The 19779-nt window shown below is 41.8% G+C and overlaps 1 protein-coding gene across 4 annotated transcripts in view; it reads left to right on the top strand.

Moving 5' to 3' along the window:
• The first annotated feature begins 493 nt into the window (after positions 1-493).
• LOC142058702 (store-operated calcium entry regulator STIMATE-like) overlaps positions 494-19779 on the top strand; it is a 45190-nt gene continuing 25904 nt past the window's right edge. For 3 of the 4 annotated variants that reach the window (XR_012661085.1, XR_012661084.1, XR_012661083.1), the window contains exon 1: positions 497-776. Coding sequence is in view for 1 of the 4 variants with exons in the window: in XM_075096325.1 (XP_074952426.1) it covers positions 599-776 (178 nt within the window). In the remaining 3 variants the exon portion in view is untranslated. Of the gene's footprint in view, positions 777-19779 lie in introns of all 4 variants that reach the window. The other variant, XM_075096325.1, reaches the window with a different exon arrangement.

The following is a 19779-nucleotide window of genomic DNA, read 5'->3' as shown; positions in this document are numbered from 1 at the left end:
CAGGCCTTGCTAAAGAGTTTGCCCCCACCTTTCCTATAGTCCCCCTTTAAGTACTGAAACGCCGCAATAAGGTCTCCCTGCAGCCTTCTCTTCTGCAGGCCGAACAACCCCAACTCTCTCAGCCTGTCCTCCTAGGAGAGGTGCTCCAGCCCTCGGATCATTTTTGTGGCCCTCCTCTGGACCTGCTCCAACAGGTCCATGTCCTTCCTGTGCTGAGGGTTCCAGAGCTGGACACAGCACTGCAAGCCGCTCTTACCAGAGCGGAGCAGAGAGGCACGTTGCCGCCACGCTGCCGGCGACGTAGCCCCGATGCGGTCGCTCTCCGGGCTGCAGGCGCCTGCCGCTCGCGCTACCCCCGGCCTTCTTCGCCCGCCAGCGCCCCGAGGGCCGGACGCCGGTCAGCGGAGCCCGGGCACCGCCCCGCTCCACGGTGGGCGGGGCGGGCCCGGACGCGGCCAATTGGAGAGCGGTGCGGGCGGTGACGCGGCGGGGCGGGCGGCTCGGCACAGGAAGCGGGGCGGGGGGCGCGGCCTCGCCCGCCGGTCGCGACGCCGCTGCCGCCATGCGCCGCTGAGGGGGGCGCTGGCCGGGCCTCGCCATGGGGGCGCCGCCGCCGCCCAACGGCAGCCTCGGCCTCACTGACGACCCCTCGCAGCCGGGCGGGGGGGCGGCGGCGGGGCCTGGAGACCGCGGCTGCGAGAACGGGGCCCTCATGGACACCTTCGGCATCTTCCTGCAGGGGCTCCTGGGCGTCGTGGCCTTCAGCACCCTCATGCGTGAGTGGCGGCGGGGGCGGGCCGCGGCCGCCGGGCCTGGCCGCCGCCGGGCCGTGAGCGGGCCGCGGCCGGGGGGTCTCTTCCTCGGCGGGGCGGGGGGGGGGGGGGCTCGGCTCGGCTCGGCTCACGGGGCCGCCACCTCGGGGCCGCGTCCCGAGGCCGCCTCGGGAGGAGCGCCGCGCTGCGAGAGCCGCGCCGTGAAGTACCGCGGGGAGGGGTGAGCGTGGCCGGGGCTTCGTGTGCCCGGTGAGCCGGAGCGGGGCCGTGAGGCGACCCGGGGAGGCCGCTCCGCTGTGCCCCTGCCGGGCCGGAGTGGGGCCTCAACACCGGCCGTGCTGCCCGGGGAGCAGCCGGCAGGCTGCGAGGGCAGGCGCTTGACACGAACAGCGTCGTTCCTGAGAGACTGTCTTTCAAGCGCTTCAGGCAGCTGCACTTTCTGAAGTTTGCTTTCCTGCTACGTGCACACGCGCTGGTATAACTTATCACTTTGGGGGCGGGCACGTGTCCTGCTTTGAATACAACCGGCAAGACGCGGCGGTGCGCGCGGAATCGCTGCGGTTCAGCACATACAAAAAAAAAGCGTTAGACTGTATCAGTTTTACTGCAAGTGCACCTTGTCGTAGCATCAACAGCAAAGACAGAAACGTTTTTTAAAATCGTAACACACTGTGCTGCGCCTGCTTGGAGTCTGTGCTGTATCCTGGAGCTGGAGCAGGTGGTGAGCTCATGTGGCTGTTCACAGCGGCTCCGCTGATGAGCAGTAACTCTTTACGCTGCTCATTTGATTCTGGTGGAAAGACAAGAAGGGCTGGAGGCCGTAGTGACTCCAGCCTTGCCTGCTTCGACGGACTCACGACAATGTGCAACAGTTGTAGATTTTTCTCCCTACCCCATGCTGTGGTTAGCGTCCTGTCTGCTGGAGAGTGAAAAACAAGCCCAGAGCCATCACTCGGCTGACCTATGGAAATCGCTGTTACCAAAATGTGGGGGAGGGAAAAGGGAACATCGACTACAAGCATTTTACAGTTTGGCTGATCTACAGACCAAGATCCTGTTTACATTAGCACTGAACTGATGCCCTCTCATGCTAGCCTCATGCTATTATGGTTTAGTCAAAAGCCTGGTAATGTGCTATATTTGCATGCTTTAGTGTTTCAGTCAGTTAATAATTGCATTGCTCTTATAAAAGCTATGCATGTAGCAGTCATTATGTTAGGGAATGGCAGCAGTAGTCACTGGTGCAACATTTGGTCAGTCAGATCATATCCTCATAATTAGGAGTTTTAGCAGTTTCCGAACAAAAGTATCTCTCTTTAAGAAGATGACACATACACAGTGTTGTGTTTGGAATTAAGAGATACAAATAGATTATTTTTATGGATTGTGCATCAAAAGATTAAGACCTACATCTTCTTTGTCAGGATAGTATCTTTTTTCAGGAAATGGCATCGCTTATCTTGATGCATTTTACAGTAACACTGGAACATTTAGTGAAGACAAGAAAAAGTAAATACAAACAGTGTGGGCTAGGAAAATGAAGGCCTGGTTGTTAGCTGCCCTTCCTAACTTTGGTTAGATATGTTTAAACCATGAACTATGAGAAGGAGAGTATCAGTGAAGTGCTTGAAATTGTGGAAGAAGGGAGCGAAAGGAAGGTAGCCAGTCTTTGCAATGGTACTGGTGAGAAAAGGAATCCGTTTCCAAACGAGACTGGAGCAAAAAAGAAGCAACTTGTCATGCTTACAAGTACTTACATTTAAAAGCAGAAGGATAGGTATGTTTGTCCCAGTTTTGACAGCCACCTTCTCTTCCACTTTATTTTGGGCCTCTCACCTAGCTGGAGGAGAAGCCGGCCCCACCATGTGGACCAGTTACACTGGTAAAGGAGCAATTGTCTCTCGGTTAGTGCTGTGCTATGCTGGAGGCAATGGTTCTGTTCTGTCTTCTAGTTTTGTCTGATTTTTTTCTGTCCTTTTTTATATCATATGCAAAAACATCTTGTATGTTCCAAGACCTTTAAAAGTTACCTCAACAAGTAGGACTTTTTGTGATCCACGTGACAGGTCTGATGTAACAGAGAAGCAGGAACTTGTGGCTGAGAACGGGAGGGAGAGCACAACCTCTTCTCAGCAGTCGCCTCAACACATACATGGTTGTTCCTGTCCCTGAGCTGATGTGGCAGAAGGGATGAGACAACTTGTGGAGCCGGATCACAGAACTGATACAGCAAGAAAAATAAACAGGGAGACATGGTTAATTTTAAGCTGGAGCATTTCCTTGCTCTGGTCCTCCAGCTGTCTGGCACAACAGAGGGGGTGGTGCTGAGGAAGAGGGAAGTGGCTGTAGGCAAGGACAGCTTGAGAATTAGCATCACTGTTGGGCCAGAGGTGGGGCTCCCTTTTGAGCAGCATTCATTCTCTGTATGTGGCTATATCGCTTCTCCAGCTCTCCTCCCTAAAAAGTCAGAGAACTGAAGACACGTGACTGGCTAGTACTTAAATGTAACTTAACTTATAAAGGGCAAGTAACACTTTATTGAAAGGGAGCTGTAGAAGGAGATACTCTAATTCTTTGGTTGTGATTAATGGTGCAGGACTCTGCAAAAAAAAAAAAAAAAAAAAAAAACAAAAACCCAGATGAAAGTGACATCAATGAACATATGTTGTACAATTGTTCTTCATGTACAGTAGCTGTTTTCCTTTGAAAAATATTTGATTTGACATGTAAAGAATAAGAACTTTTGGTAAGTGGCTAAATCAAAGGATGACCCAGACTTGCCCTTTTCTAGATAAGTCTTACTGTGCTCCCATTCAGTGAAACAAATAAATTTTTTTGTTTTTCTGATCGTAGTAACTAACTGTAGGAAGAGGACCTTTTCTGTGCCTTATTAGTAGATGGTCATCTACAAATGACTGAAGGAGTATCATTAAAGCAAAATTGCTCAAGATCTGACACTGTAGTTTGCCACCTTCTTGTGTGTGCACCTCTCCAGTTGCTGTAAAGTTAAGCTATCAACTGACCTGCCAATGACATCAGTTAAACTTCATCTTTCAAGGGCTAAAATGTAGTTAAGCGTTAGGTTTGTAATTTGTTGAAGATGTGGTGACTCCCTGAAAAGAGGGAGCATGAAAACTGTGTTGCTGCGACTATTTTCTAGTACTTCAAAGAAAGTTTTTCACCCCAAACATATTACCAGCCTACCTTGTGTGTCCCCTCATTACTAAATTTGCACAACCAAGAAGTGACAGAGGCAGAAAATTTCTCTCTTTGAGCTGACGAAATGATCATTTGAAATTAAACCTGAAGTTTTCTTTGTAGCTCTTGTCCCTTTGTTCTGTGGCACAAGGAATTAAGAACAGTTTAACCTACCATCTTACCTCACTGTAGCCTTTTAAAGGATTGACTTTGTTCTGTTATCTTCAGATTCAAATATACAACCTGTTGTAAACCCCTATTTTTTTTCTCGTAGAAGATAGTTTAGCTAGTTACCATCTATCCTGGGCTTATACAAGAGAATCCCTTACCCCCTTTGCCAAAGAGTAGAAGTTTGCGTTTGTTTTTATTGGTGTAAGTTGTTCAAGGCCCCCTGGATCCTATCCTCCTGCTCTCTGTGCAGAGCATTGTTCACAACTAGAGAAGTGGGCTCTTCTCCTGTTGTCTGAATCAGCAGCAAATATACTTAATGCTATCGGAACCCACTATTGTGTTGTCGTTAATCACTGTGAATTAATCTTAATTGCTCGGAGTTCAGCTCCCTGCTGCGAGAGGTGAATTGAAAGCAGTTTCACCCAGACACTTCATCAAAAGTTGTACTGAAGTTGGGCTGAATAAATTCTGTTGCTTCTCTCCTAACCACAGGCTCTAACTCCCTATCAAAGCAAACTAACTGATTATAAACCTCCTCTTTCTGGCAACCCTGCTCGGACTGGCAGCCCTTTGGATTCTGAGTGCTAATTGATAGCCTGCTCTTTTTACAGTCTGTTGCTTAATTTTGCTTTTGTCCCTCCTGCTTCAGCATGCATTATTTTCTACCCTACTTTATTTAAGCCAAGTCACTTCACAACAGGAAGTCTTAAAGCATTTCTCTTGATGGAAGAAACATATGGTTATGCTTCAGGTCAGTAAGCCAAAGATAATATTTTTTAGAAGTTGGCCATTACAAGCTTGCATCTTATTTCATGGGGATCTTGATTTAAAATTACTAGTTTGCCTCTTAGTTGGGTTGTTGGGGTTTTTTTTTGTTGCAATAATTTTTTTAGTTACTGATACCACAAAGCTGATTTAAAATGTTGGTGTGTGTTATGATGTGTTTTGTAGGTAGCCCCAAGCATCTTCTGAGCATTCCCTGGTTAGGCTTTTATTGGTAATGAATCATTAGCCAAACCTGCAGAAAGGTATGGGGAAAAACCCATTGCCCATGCCTTTACCCTGTCTGACACAAACTGTTTAAAGTACTTCATCTTTGCTCTCTACAACTACCTGAAAGGTGGGTGTTGGTCTCTCCTCCCAAGTTACTAGTGACAGAACGAGAGGAAACAGCCTCAAGCTGCATCAGGGGAGGTTTAGATTGGATATTAGGAAAAATGTTTTTACTGACAGGCATTGGAACAGGCTGCCCAGAGAGGTGGTGGAGTCACCATCCCTGGAGGCGTTCAAAAAACATGCAGACATGGCACTTCAGGACATGGTTTAGGAGGCATGGTGGTGTTGGACTTGATGATCCTAGAGTTCTTTTCCAACCTTAATGATTCTATGATCTTGAATACGTACTTTATATATAAGCTTGTTTGTCTGAAGATTGAGCCTATCAGAGCATGGCTGCATTTGTTTCAGGATACTTAGGAATGGCTGAGAAATCAGATGAGAGTCATATTGACAAATTAAATATTTAAATTATTTAAATTTGTTCCTCTGCAGGTAGAAGGTTTCTGTCTGTCTGTAGGGAAAACATCAATATGTTTTTAAGGAGGCCAAAGTATATCAACTGTCACTTTTCATGGCTTTGTTACCCTTTGTGTCTGTACTCGCACTGAGAAGGGTGAAACGTTCTGTGTTAACAAAAGTGAAATTATTGTGTACAGGTACACAAATAAGTGAGTAGGTGGGTTTGCTGTTGAGGGTCAGAGCTGAAAAAAAAAAAATACAGTATCTTTTATAAGAATTGTTTCTGGTTTTTAAGGTCCTCTCTTTGCTTCCAGCATCTTGAAGGAAGTACCTTAATAACTACAGCTTTGACATCTGTTTACTTTACAGCAAGGTTTTCCTACCTGATAAGCCATGCCAGGAATAGATGCTTCTTTATATAATAAGCTATCTTTGTAGGTAGTTTAGTAGAATACACTTTTCAGAGGAATGATTATGTATTTTCATCAAGGTAGGGGGAGTATTGTTATGGAGAATAATGTTCTGGAGGGCAGGGACTTGAGAAGGAATTAAAAGTAATTCAAGTGTCCTTTCAAAAAAAAAAAAAAAGGGGAAAAGTCAGATAAACAAGAACTGTTAGATACAAAAGAACTAAAGCATATGATTTTTTCAGTTGTTTTCCTTAACAATTTTCTGTCTGCTTCAGGAGATTGGAAAAATGAGAAAATGGTGGGGATTGACTTTGATACCCCGTAATGTCAACAGTGAAATACAGGCTTCTGAGTAACAATAACAATTTTATTCTACATGGCAGTTTCCTAAGGTGTAGGGCAGTGGCATGCTAGCAAGGTGTTTTATTAATCAAGACATTATTTAAAAAGATTTTATATTATCCCGACTTGATCGTATCCCATACAGGCATGTATTCACTCTGAGTGACACAGTACGTATTCAAGTTAATTGCTGAGGATCACCTTGGAAAATGTTCTTTGTGCAACTGATTTTAAAACTTGTCTCATACAGATGTTTCAAATCACAAATAGTATATTTCATATTTATGAATATATGAGCAGTACTGTATTTACACACTGGATCACACTTTGTCAAATGCACTTCGTTCTTTTTCCTAGAACTCTTCACAAGTGCAAGTTCCTGGTGAATTGCCAGCTATATGCAGAGCTTGCATTTCAGTGCGTATTTGGGGATTACCTAGTGTTAGGCAGTCTGGAATGGCTTTAAGGACCACTTCCAGGTGTCACAGCAATGGGGATGAATCCCTCTTAGGGTAAAGGAAGGCTAGTAAGATATGCTGTCGAACTATGTTAAAAGGCAAGATCCTGGGGAGGGAGCGAAGGGAGAGTAAACTTTTAAAAAAAGGAGGTGGGAGAAAAAAAATCCATAACATGGAAGTGGCAGGACTTTTTCACAGGAAATCAGGTGGGTGGCTGGGCTGCAAGGCCCCTGCAGGGCAAGACCCGGGAGGACCCTGGACAGCTCTGCTGAGCCTGCGGGCGCTGGGTGCTGGGCGCCCTTGGCTGCGGGCAGGGCTGCCAGCCAACCCTCATCCAGCCTCACCCTGCCCAGGGAGCTTGCCCAGATTCGGAGTTGGTTTTTAGTTCAGCATGGCATATGTAAAGTAAACAATATGCTTACTTGACAGTCAGCCTGCAGGTTTGGCTGGCTGGCTGCTGATGTGAAGGAGTGATGCAATCCCCTCCCATCTGGCTGGAGGCCAAGGAGGAAACAGGATGGGGTGATGGTAATGGAAGGAAGGTGTTTGAACCTCTTGCTTCTTTGGGCCCAATCCGTGGTAATTGTTAACAGTCGGTATCCTAGTGGGGTGTGCCAGACAACAGCTACTATTCTGCAGGTTAAGTGGCTGCAGGACTCATAAAAGCCTTGTGAGGTCACTTTGGTCACAGCCAAGTAAATTATGCCTTACAATGATCAAGCGTTTTGTTATCCCCAGATGGTGAGGTGTCACTTGCATCTATGTTACATGGCTGTTTTTTGTTTGCTGTAAATAAATCATCAGTCCTTTCAGAGTGTCTGTGACATCCTTATCCGTGTTTGAGACAAAAATGGGAGATGTACTGGGAGCTGTAACAGGGAAAAAAATGTAGCCACATAAATTAGCTAAGTAAATTGCTTTATTTTACCATGCTAATATTGTAGTACTCTTTAGTATATAAAGTAAGTAGTTGGGATAAATTCTGTACATTGCGAGCTCTGCAGAAAAAGGCAAATCTTGCTGACAAACTTCATGTTGTATAAAAGCAAGTAATAGTGTTGGGAACTACTCAGCTGATCGTTTTTTAAGTAAAGCAAATAACCTGAAATTAATTGAAGAGTAATAATTTTGGAATTGTTTCCTATTTTGAAAACAGATGACCAGTCTTGTTTTGTAGCATGGTTAGGTATGTGCCTCTGCATTTACTGACTGTAGGAGAAACATGTTTTCATAATGTTTAGTTCTGCTTAAACTACATTCCCATGTTTTGATTAAAACTGCATGCTAGATGTCTGATTCTTTGTTGACTATAGATTGTAATAGCACTTTATTGGGTGTCAGGTCATTAATATTTTAGTGTCACTAAATGCAGCAGCTGTTCTTGAAATGCCATGCCAACAAAAGTTAAAACAAAAAATACGGTATCAATTTAGACAAATAATCTGTAATCTGTAAGTTGCACTTTCCATTAACGGTTGTCTGATGCCCTTCTTTGTCTTGTTGGCTCAGAGTGTATTACATTTTCTTATTACTCAGCTGATTGCTGGATATAATTGTCCTCCAGATAATAAGATTGTTCTAAGTATAATTACGCATGTCATTTATGTTATGAAATGTTTAGGAAAAAGGGTAAGTTATGTTGACATCTGGAAACTATTAAAAGGATAAATTATCCAGAAACTCTGAAGCTGTGTTTAATTAGAATTAACTTCTGGACAGTTAGCTAGACTGTTGTTTAACTAAACTGCATAATGAATGTGTTCTTGACTAGTGTTTTGTAATTAAACTTGTCAGGAGCTGATTTGTACAAATACACAGTGTGTATTTTTGCATTCTGCAGTGATATTAATTTCATGGTTAATGAAGTTTATGTTCTTAAACTGGTATTTAACAAGCTCTTATCTGTGTGGATTTTTTGATGAAATGAAAAATCAGGTCTGCTTTCTCATGCCTGCTGGTAGGAAATGCTTTACATTCTCAAAGATTTCTTGATCACAGCAAAATGTTTTCCCTACGAACCTTAATATGTTAAATCTCACTGGCAGACTGAATATAAGCTTGGAGCTTGCATGAGTCTGCCTTTCCAGGTGGTGTGATATGGGATTTTAGAATTTAATCAGGAATAATGAGACTTGTGTGCACTGTTGCTCAGGATAGTGAAGACCTGTTTTTATACCGCTGACCCTGAATCACGCAGGGTTTTTTATATATTTGTTGTCATAACCTCATACATATGTTGTCATATGTAATGAATGTTGAGGATGAAAACGTGCTAAAATGGATTCACAGTTCAAATTCCTCATTGTTCACATCCACAGTTCAGGATCATAGTTCCAGGTCTAAGTTAGTTCACAGGAGTACTGAGCTACATTAGGGAAAAATCATCTAAAGGAAGGTACTAAACTTGTTTTTTCCTATTGTTCGTGATGTTTTTTTCTCTGGAGGTTGCTTTTTTCAAATAATAAAATGTTTTTGTAATTTAGAATATTTTGAGTTTGGTCATCTTAATTTCTGTCACATTTTTGGCTACCCCAGATTCTAAGATCAACCATTCCTTCTCCTGTAGCGATGAATGTGTGTTGGCTCACCTGAGAGAAGAGGAACACAGTACTGTATTTCCTTGTTTTATCTAGTTGCCAGGCATTAAACAGAGCTCAGGAGGAGTTGGACTGCAGCTGGCCTGTAAGCTGCAAGGTGCTCAGGGTGTGAAGGTTTATGGTAAGAAGTTTATTTGTATACTACTCCTGTTCAAGTGGAGCACTGCTGAAAGAGATAAACCAATGGAATTAACAAGAAATTGTTGATGAGAGGTGAACTAGAGAAAGGAGTTCCTGAATTTTTAAGTGTTTCAATTTTAACAGGAAGTTTTATAGGACTGACATCAGTGTGGTAACGGATAAAACTTAAGAAATCATTGTCCTGGGATTGAATGCTTAGAACTTGGCCAAATATTATAGGATTCATCTTATCAATTTTTGACAGTACCTTGCAGAAACAACCTTTGCTTGCTTTTTGTTGTCCTACTCTAGGGTTTTTTTTCCTGTTTGTCAAAAATAGATTTATTTTTTTTTCCTTCCTCATGGAACAAAAATTACTTTAAAATTACAAACAACTATTCACAACTAATACCACATACAACGCATCCTGTCTCTAACAATTTTTTTAAGATGTTATGCTCTAAAATTTTAATTCCTTTTTAGAATAATGCTCTTAATTTCTTACTTGTGCTGGAAAATACGAGCTACTATGCAACTTCTTCCAGCATACCTTTCTTGTTTTGAGCCTGATGGTGTGACAAGCAGCATATGTTAGTTTATATGCATAGGGTTTGAAAGCTTTCATTGCAAGGTAATTGTATAGTTAGAAGATGAAATAGTCTAAGGAGCTTTCAAATTAAACCAGGGGAAAAAAAAAGAACCCCCCTCCTCCATCTGATCTTAAAAACTTGAGCTTTCTTATGGCTGTATGTTTTTAGTGCTGGCATTACATTTTGGTGTTGTGAAGCTTTTTATGAAACCTACACGAACGTCAAGAGGTATGAAGCTTTATCATTAAGAAGAATGCTCATGCATGTGGAAATTATTACGTGTTTTCATCTTGACTTCAGAAATTTAATTTATGCAGTAAATGCCTGGTTGCTATATACATTATATCAAAGAAGTCTACATAATTGGCTGCTGACTCTCCTTTCGTGTAAAGAGAATAAATGAAAGTAGGTTGCGTATTTTTTGTTCTCTTTAAAGCAGTTGGTGTTACATGAAATATGTCTTGCTTGCAATTCAATGCTTCAATGGTTTCAGCAGTCTAGGAAAAATGAATCTGGTAAGCAAAGCTATTCAGAATTTAAATGGACTCTAAACATATAGTGTAAGTCTACTTTTGGCCTCCTTGATTTAATATATTTGCTGTTTATCATCTACAAATAGAAACACAGTTTTCCTTTTATGTTCTTTTTGGGTATATCTGAACTTACATTTTGGGTTTGCTTTCTGCTTTTAAAACTGCTATGGTTACTGGCTTAATTAATATTTTAATGAATGATGAGTGAGTTCGTGGCTGTGCTCTGGCAGTTCCCAAGAGCTGGTTTAAAACAACTGGCTCAGATGACTTGAAGTTCATTGATATCTGTTGTCATACTGATAACATTAGGAAAGCTTCATGTATTATTGAGTTATCTTTTGAATGCTGTATGTGAAAATGTTGTTGTGAATCATAAATTGCTGTTTAGTGCACATTAATGTGGATTGCTTCTGTTTGTTTTGTACTAAATAATTCATGTTTCCCAAATGGTTGTTCTTTTAATAGAAAAAAAAATCCACTTGAACACAGCAGACTGTATTTTTCAGCTCTCACTGGGTGTATATATTGCATGGTAGGAATGGGCTGTCTGTTTCTCTAGCAACCAACCTTTTTTTTTTTTGTAGATGTTTAATAACACCTGGTTCAGGGTGTAAAAGTGTTTGCAAGAGGGCTGTGTATTAAACTTCTAAAGCCAATTTTATGGGCACTTTTAGTACTGGAGGCTTAGATTTGCTTTGCTTCAACCATCTCATACCTGTGGAGGAAACAGTAGTGTATGCTTCTGTCTCAAAGCGCTGGGAAACTGATTTACTATGACCTTTCAAATAGAGCACAGCTTGACCTAACAGTGCTACGTATACTGAACACGAAATAACAAATGCCTGTCTCTAAGATCAAATCTGGTCTTACAACTTCAATATTTGGATAAATATTTCCTAAGCTACTTGTGCTGTTTACCTTAGAGTTCATAAAGCAGTTACTTGCAATCCTTTATTTTCGGTATTGCTGTAGTGTTGTCATGTCTTTCAGGAAGTAAAGGGCTGAATACTTTTGTTTACATAGTGCATTTTCTGACTTCTAGAGTGCTGCTCTCTCTGGGGAGAGGGCAAATAGGTTAGCAATTGAGAGTGAGAACTTGTGTCTAATTCTTTGGCTAAGTTAGTTTAGCTATTTTAAAAGTAAGTGCTACCTTTAAAAAAGTAAAAAGGAAAAAAGGTCAATTACAATGGCTATTGATGTGGTATGTCTGGGCTGAATGCTCTACTAAGGCACATTTGGTTCCTTTACTGACAGCCAAGTTAATGCTTCTGTCAGATCCACACTGTTATGTGCTACCAGGATGCATGAGATCAGCCTTGGTGAAATTGTCTTAGAGTTGTATGTGGCAGTCACCAACCTCATATAATATATTTGGTTGCCCTTCCTGAAGAAGTAACATTGTCTGTTTTATTCCAAAGTTCAGGTAGCAGGTTTGGGGGCTGGGGGGAGCAGGCAGGGTTGGGGTTTTTTATTTTTCTGGTAACGATTTGGCCTCTCTTCCCCTGCAGTGTGCAGGAGAGCTTCAGTTTGTAATAGCCATTCCCTTAGCTACCACAAAAACCTATGTAGGGGCAAAATTTACAGGTAGGCTTTTAGATGAGTATGGAAGCAGGTGGGGAGTAAATGTTTTTACAGAGGTGACTTCCAGTAACTAATTCTCCAGTGTTTATCCAGCAAGCAGTGCTGTCCATTTGATAAATTATGTGAAATCCAGTGTTGGCCCATCTTTTTACCATCATCGTATGTCATCTATGTTGAGACAAAAGAGCCCTGGTCATGAGATAGCTGGGCTTGGCTGATGCTTGTGTCATGGTTTAGCCCCAGTCAGCAACCAAGCACCACAGCCGCTTGCTCGCTCACTCCCCCCAGTGGGACGGGGGAGAGCATCAGTAGAGTAAAAGTGAGAAAGCTCATGGGTTGAGATGAAGACGGTTTAACAGGTAAAACAAAAGCCGCACGCGCCAGCAAAGCAAAACAAGGAATTCATGAGCTCCTTCCCATCAGCAGGTAGGTGTTCAGCCATCCCCAGGAAAGCAGGGCTCCAGCATGCATAACAGTTACTTGGGAAGACAAACGCCACCACTCTGAACATCCCCCCTTCCTTCTTCCCCCAGCTTTATATGCTGAGCATGACATCATCTGGTATGGACTATCCCTTGGGTCAGTTGGGGTCAGCTGTCCCAGCCATGTCCCCTCCCAGCTTCTTGTGCACCTGGCAGAGCACGGGAAGCTGAAAAAGTCCTGGACTAGCGTAAGCTCTACTTAGCAGCAACTAAAACATCTCCACATTACCAACACTATTTTTAGCACAAATCCAAAACAGCCCAATGCTAGCTACTATGAAGAATATTTTCACAGCCGAAACTAGACGGCTCAGTACTAGCACATCTAACTTTGCAGTAGAACAAAGTCCCTTTTTCTCTGTTCACTCACTTAAGAGTGCCAGTCAGGCCTGTTTAACTGTCACAAAGTTTTTGCTACCTAAAACCTGTAGCCCCAATGTTATTCTAACTGCTGCCATTGGAATGAAGGTACAGGCATAAGACGTGCAGTTTTGCAGATACCATGTGGCTATCCAGACACTGAATTGTTAGTCTTACAATGTCTGTGAATAACTAACTAGCTGGGTCATTAAACTTTGTGTCCAGTGTTTCTGTAACATTTATCACTTGGTGACTATCTCTAATGGACAAGGTCTTAATTACATATGTATCTCTACAGAACCATTGAGGCCAGGGATGCAGTGGAATTAAGAAAATAGGCTGGGTACTTGCTTGGCTAATACTGTTTTCTGTCTTACAGAAGTTTTAAAAATACTTTTTGCAGGGGATCAAAGCCAGTGAGCTTATGCATTTCATAGTATGTCAGTCTTTAACAGTGACTAGAACAAAGTTTTCCTGCGAGTAAGCTATTCCATAAGTTTCTTCATCACGAAGAAACCATGGTTCCTGGTATCTTTCTCCAATACAACTATAACACTGGATGTAGCTGGAATCAGTTGCTCTTGTCCAGTATAATTTTTGCTTTAGTATAATTGGTGTCCAAGAGTGGTGACAAGTCTAGGTCATTAAGCAAAAATATTATCAAGAATTTGGGGGTTCTTATGTAGAGAAACAAGCAGCAGGCTTTCAGGGTATCCTGTATTTGAGCATCTCAGTTGTAGTTAATGGGGCATAGGAAGAGAAGGAAGAATTGCAGTAGGGCAAAAATTGAATTATCAAGAACATAGTGCATTTTCTTTTTTTCGTCTGGGGAAATGAGCAGCAAGCCAAAAACACTGCTTCTTTTGGTCATTCTTTGCTATCATGTTTACTACCTCTCTTTAAACACATGCACCTGCTGTGTTCCTTTTTTTATAAACTATGAATATAGGGAGATGCTGAGCTCTTAAGTGCCACAAAAGCTTTTGGCAATCATGTGATATATGGTTTACGCATTTGTATGCTCTTTTGTAAGGCATTGATTTAGCCTGTTCTTGTTGGGAATATTGTTTCTTGCAAAGTTAATTTAAAAAAGAAAAATTCGGTTCTGGGGAAATCTGAAATTTCTTATTCCCTCTTTGCTGCTACCAAGAAAATAATGGGCGAGATAAAGTGAAACTGTAAGACAAGCCTCTTAAAAGCTTTGGGAGGTAAGTTCAAGCGTATGATAAAGACCACAGGTAATACAAAATTTACCGATAGTTGTCATTCCATGGTGATGGTGTGAGTTTTCAGGAATTAGTAGTGTGCGTGTTCTTACTCATAACAGACATGGTCCCCGCTGTTGGTGGGAAAAGTGTTGATACTAATAAGCAGAACAGTGTTTTTGACAGTCTGCCTAAACAGAAGTTTAAAAAATTGAAATCTGACCTGCATATGTAGTTGACTTCACAAGTTTTTTACAGGGTTAGAAATTGCAGGATCAAATTTATGACGCATATGTTCTCCTGATAACCAAATGTTCTGAAAATAGTTCAGTTGTCTGAGAGTAGCCATATGAAATTCTGCATTCAGTTCTGTGTTTGGATGCTGATGCTTGCTTTAACTCTTCAGCTGTTGCTCCATACATAGTTAGCAAAACAGCGTTCTACTGGAAACCTGTAATACTTGTCTTTGAATGTTGGAAATGGTGTGAAATAATAATAAAAGTAACCCTGCAGATCACAACAGTCTTGCACCATGAGCGCTGCGCTGGGGGATCTGTCTGGTTGCAAGATGTTATTCAGGAAGCCCAGCAAAGCCAACCTGCTGGAGGAGATTCAACATTTTCGTGATATAACACTGTACAGAAGCTCAAACTGCAGCAGATTTTTCACAGTTCTGTGCGTACATATGCACAGGTGTGAGTGTATGATTTTTAGTTAGCCATACTTTGGTCCTTTGGTAATTGGCTCAAATCTTGGAGCTTTTAAGTGTTGTTTCACAAAAGGATGTTTTTTAGACTTACAGACCAACTTTGTCAGAAGGGACCCCAAATGTCACCTGCTTCCACCTCCTGCTCCAGCAGGGCCAGCCTGTGTCTGGCTGGAGCTGGTGCTCGGAGCATCATCCCGGTTAATTTTCAAGGTCTGTGAGGCTGAAGTCACTGCACACTCTCTGGACAACTTGTTACAGAGTTAATTGCTCTCATTGGAAATTTTTTACTTCTGTCATGCTGGAATTTCCCAGCCTGCAACTTGTGGCTGTTTCCTCTTGCCCATTGCCTGAGCATCCGTGTGAAAGGTCTGATTCTGTCCTCACTGAAACTGCCCACGCACGTGAGCAGGTTTGCATGTGTGACATGCAGATGTGGTCTTATCCTTGCTAACCTTTTCTCCTTTTGGTTTTCTTCTTCTGTTTGGCTAGCTCAGCTGTCACTTTGCTGAGGTCTGATGACAGAAGTGTGTGGGATGTTTATGAAATGAAACATTTTGTCACATGCTTTATCTTTGACCTATTTTCGAAAAAGTTTTGAGAAGCACTGTAAATACAGTGGAAACTCCCAATTCTCTTCTCAGTGAGCAGTGTTACTGTAATATATAGCTGCAGAGGACATCAAGCAGGTTGAATATTCTTTAGCTTATTTTCCCTTTTTTTGAATTTCAAATTAATGAGCTAGAGAAATCTTAGATCTTTACTGGGACCAGAAAGGTTCGTATTGTGAACTGCCAGAGTGTGTCTAAGAAACGCAATAATACGTGATATGTAGAAATATTTCAGACATTTCAGTTGGGCCAGTTTTGTGCTGCTATAGGAGCAGCCATCTGGAAACTTGGAGTTCTTGAACCCATATTGAAGTTGCTTCACATCAGCAGGATATTTCCCGTGGGACTTCTTGAGGAGGTGAAGGAGGGAGAGAAGGAAAGGCTGGATTCCAAGTACAGATTCATGTGCTACTTTTCATGTTGACGGGAGAGGTTTTACTTTATTTCTTGTCTCTGTTCTTACAGATGGCCTATATTCTTTCCTATGAGTCTTCAGTTTTCTGTGATACTGATTGCAAAACTCCTATGTTAAAGTAACTGTTAGAAACCCTTCTATAGTAGTCTGGCATTAATTATTTCTAGAATTTCAATGAAACGGGAAGACAATTTAATGAACTTGAATTTTGCATTAGCAGTACTCTCCCTTATATGCTTATCTGTTTTCTGTCCATCTGGCAGCTTACATGCTTGTTGGCAGAAGTGCTTTTATTTCCTTTCCTGAAAAAAATCTGGCATTGAATGTATAAACAAGCAGCACTCCTTTCTCCATTTATAATTCAGCATGAAATTCTGAACATTATTAGTTAATTAATATTAAATACAGTGAATTCTTGCTAGTGCGAGTATAACACTCCGAATTGAAGCATATGGAGCGGTACCACCTCCTCACAGTGACAAGCTGGCAGATCGAGATCCATCTGTCAGCTGACACACGCACTAGTGCACATCTCAGAGTTTATGCTGAGGCAGTGTAGAATGTCAAGAGAAACTGAGTGGGGCTGAGACCATCTATGATCATGACATATCTGGGGGGAGGGCAAGTGGAAGAACTGCTTTCTCCTCCCCAATTTGATAGATGCTTTAAAAATTTACATAATCTTTATTTGAAAATGTGTGCTGGCTTTTGGTTGCAAAACTAATTTATTAATAGCAAACATGCTATGGACCCTGAGCTTACCAGTGTGATTATCTACAGCCTGTTGGTTTTCTGCTCAGTTTACTTGCTGTGGAGGCCCCAGCTGTGTACAGGCATACAAAAAACACTTTCTCTTGCTGAAGGAGAAGTTAAGTTGTTCTCGACTTGAACCAGTCTGATATGACAGTATATTTGGCTGGGTGGGCAGTGTAACCCAGATACTGCATCAGGGGTATCTTGAAAATACCTTGCAATATCTGTGCATGTTGGAAATACCTGAGGTTTGCGGGCATGGAGCTACAAGAAACTAGGCTGAGAAAACAACCCTGTTTTATACTGGGCTTTCAAGTATATCATCAGGTAGCAACTCCTAAAGGGGGGGAGGGGTAGAAGTCTGTGGTGAGATCAGCTATTTAATACATTCCTGAAAGACATCTGTAGAGGCTTTCAAAGTTAACTCTTCTGTTTAATGTTAGCTCAAATGAAATGTTTTCAGAATTGACCAGAGGAACATGGACCTTCTGAAGTCTTTTTCTCAATATGGATAAAGTTTGAAATGGTGTAGTTGAATTGGTTTTGAATATCCTCTTCCAAAATTATTTTTTTGTTAATAGAGAAATAAATTAATCTGTAGGTTTATACAACTTCTTCATAGTAATAACAGACAAAATCCTAAGCTTGGAATTTCCCACCCCTGAAGTGTGTACATCTTACCAGTTTAATTTCAGTTTTTGTCTGCAGAAAAGCATCTTGCACAAACTCCACAGTAAGCTGCAACTTCTGTTTCTTGCATTTATTTTGTGATGCTTTGTGGCTTCCTGGTGTTCAAAAATGGCACTAATTAAAGTAATCCATAATGTAACTGGGAAGGACTTGTCTTAAGCAGCAAACTGGTTAACATAGCTGGGTGTTGCTCATTTTTAACAGGAGTTTTAGATTTATGACATGCTGTTCACAGAGAAAACTGCTGGCCAATGTTGCTAGTACAGCTTTATCTTTGGTGTAAATGTACTGTCTTTTCCTCCTGTCACTTTTTAATTTCTAATGGTTGTATTATATGGGAGTGAAACACAGCTTCTCTCTCTGCTGTCAGAAGCAGCAACAGGACACACAGTGACATGGCAAGCTGTTAGCCTGGTGCTCCCTGCAAATGCTGCCCTTCGGGGTGAATTTTTTTATATGTTGGGGCTTTGGCTTTTTTTTAAGGCATTCAGGTAATTAATCATGTATTGTATGATGTCAGTTGGCTTTGGAGAAAACCATCTGAATTGTGAAAAAATTGAATGGTTTATAAACCAAAATGTTTTCTAAAGCCTTCTAAGCTAGGGAAGCATAACTTATAAACAACATCCTGTTTGAAACTTAAATTCATTGCTAATATCTGGAGGAATAGGTATTAGCAATATCTGTCGATATTTTGCCTGACCTATATATGCTAGGTCAGGTTTTTGCTTTTTAAGATGGAATCTCTGCAAGTTGAAGGGGAGGAGGGGAATCAGGACTTAATTTTTTTTTTTTAAGAGAGAATTCCTGAAATAAGAGCCTAAATAATTATTTTTCAAGATTTATGTTGAAGGAACTGGTGGGTGACACTGAGCCTTGGACAGAAGAAGGACGTAAAACCCATATATAAAACCCATCCTTAGTGGAAAAGTTTTCCGTTACCCAGTTATCTTTGGGATATATAAAGAATTACTATCTTGCAGCTGTAACAAAATAAATCTGTCCTATGGATTTAAGCCAGGTTTTCAGTAGAGGGGAGGCTGCTGTGGCTCCCTGCCCCTGTTCCAACCTGTGGCAGGGCTGAGCATGTGTTCCCAGAAGGAAAAATGGTTTTCTTGCCCAGAAAGATTTAGAAATGGAATTTCCTAAGAAGACAGGATAAACTTCAGATCAGACAATACGAATGTATACACCAGCCGCTGTTTATGTATGACTTCTTTATCCCCTTGTCCCTCTATTTCCCCATACTTGTTCCTCCATGAATCTAGATCCTTCCCTTTCCCTGCCTTTGGTTCTTCCCCTAAACAACCCGTAGTAAGTCTTGTGCAGTCCCAAAATGTTCTTCTTGTGCCTCCTATACCTGTCCTGTACCCTGATGCACTGACCATCTCCCACCCAAAGGTGCTCTGGAGCTGGTTCCCCAGGATGAGTGTCACCCCTGGCCAGTGGGGCTGGGACTTTCCTGGGGCAGCCATCCCTTCCTCCGAGTCTGTCATTTGTGTTCCCTCATCTGCCTTTGGGCTTCTGCTCCTCCAGGCTTGTGGGGATAGACCTGGGATGGGCTGATGGCTCCTGGGATGTACCTGGCAGTAGCCCTACAGGGTGTGATTTGAGCTCCCCCTCCTTTGTGGGTGTGTAGAGGAGCTTTCTATCAGATAGCCAAACAGTTTGTATTATAAACTGTATCAAGATTGAAATAGTAAATTTTCTTTTTGCCTTTGTATAGTTGGTGTTAATTCTAATACTGGATTTTTTTTTTTAGTTTTTAATATATTAACAAGTAACAACCTTTTATGAAGGGATTATCTGACTAAAAAAATCTGTCCTGCTTGCAATTCAGTTTGCCCACAAAAGTCTTAATTTGACACTTTGTAAGAGAATATATTTGTCCTGTTACTAATTCACTTGATTTATTTCTGATATTATAGATTGCCCCTATATTGCAAGAATGCTTTCCAATTTGACTTTTGGCCTCCAGTGAGCGAAAGAAGTGACTCTTTCTAATACCTGCTTTACTATCGGAAATGAGATTTTCTGGATGGGCGGTCATAAAAGCTAAGGCCAATGAAATAGTGGTCGGTAATAGAGTATTTTTCCATGTGAGAGATATTGGCAATCAGACGATGGATCTGTAGAAACTTGAAGGTGACAGAGGGGAGCCATTTTCTTTAAGAATGTATCCTTAGAGATTGATAAAGTGAAACGCAGTTGCATAAGATCTAATTTATCAAAGAATGTAACATTATTGCAAGATTATTTGCTTTTA

The sequence above is a fragment of the Phalacrocorax aristotelis genome, chromosome 6 (assembly GCF_949628215.1).
Source record: "Phalacrocorax aristotelis chromosome 6, bGulAri2.1, whole genome shotgun sequence".
NCBI classification, from domain to species: Eukaryota; Metazoa; Chordata; class Aves; order Suliformes; family Phalacrocoracidae; genus Phalacrocorax; species Phalacrocorax aristotelis.
Note: the sequence above shows the minus strand (reverse complement) of the source record. Positions and strands in the feature narration are given on the sequence as shown.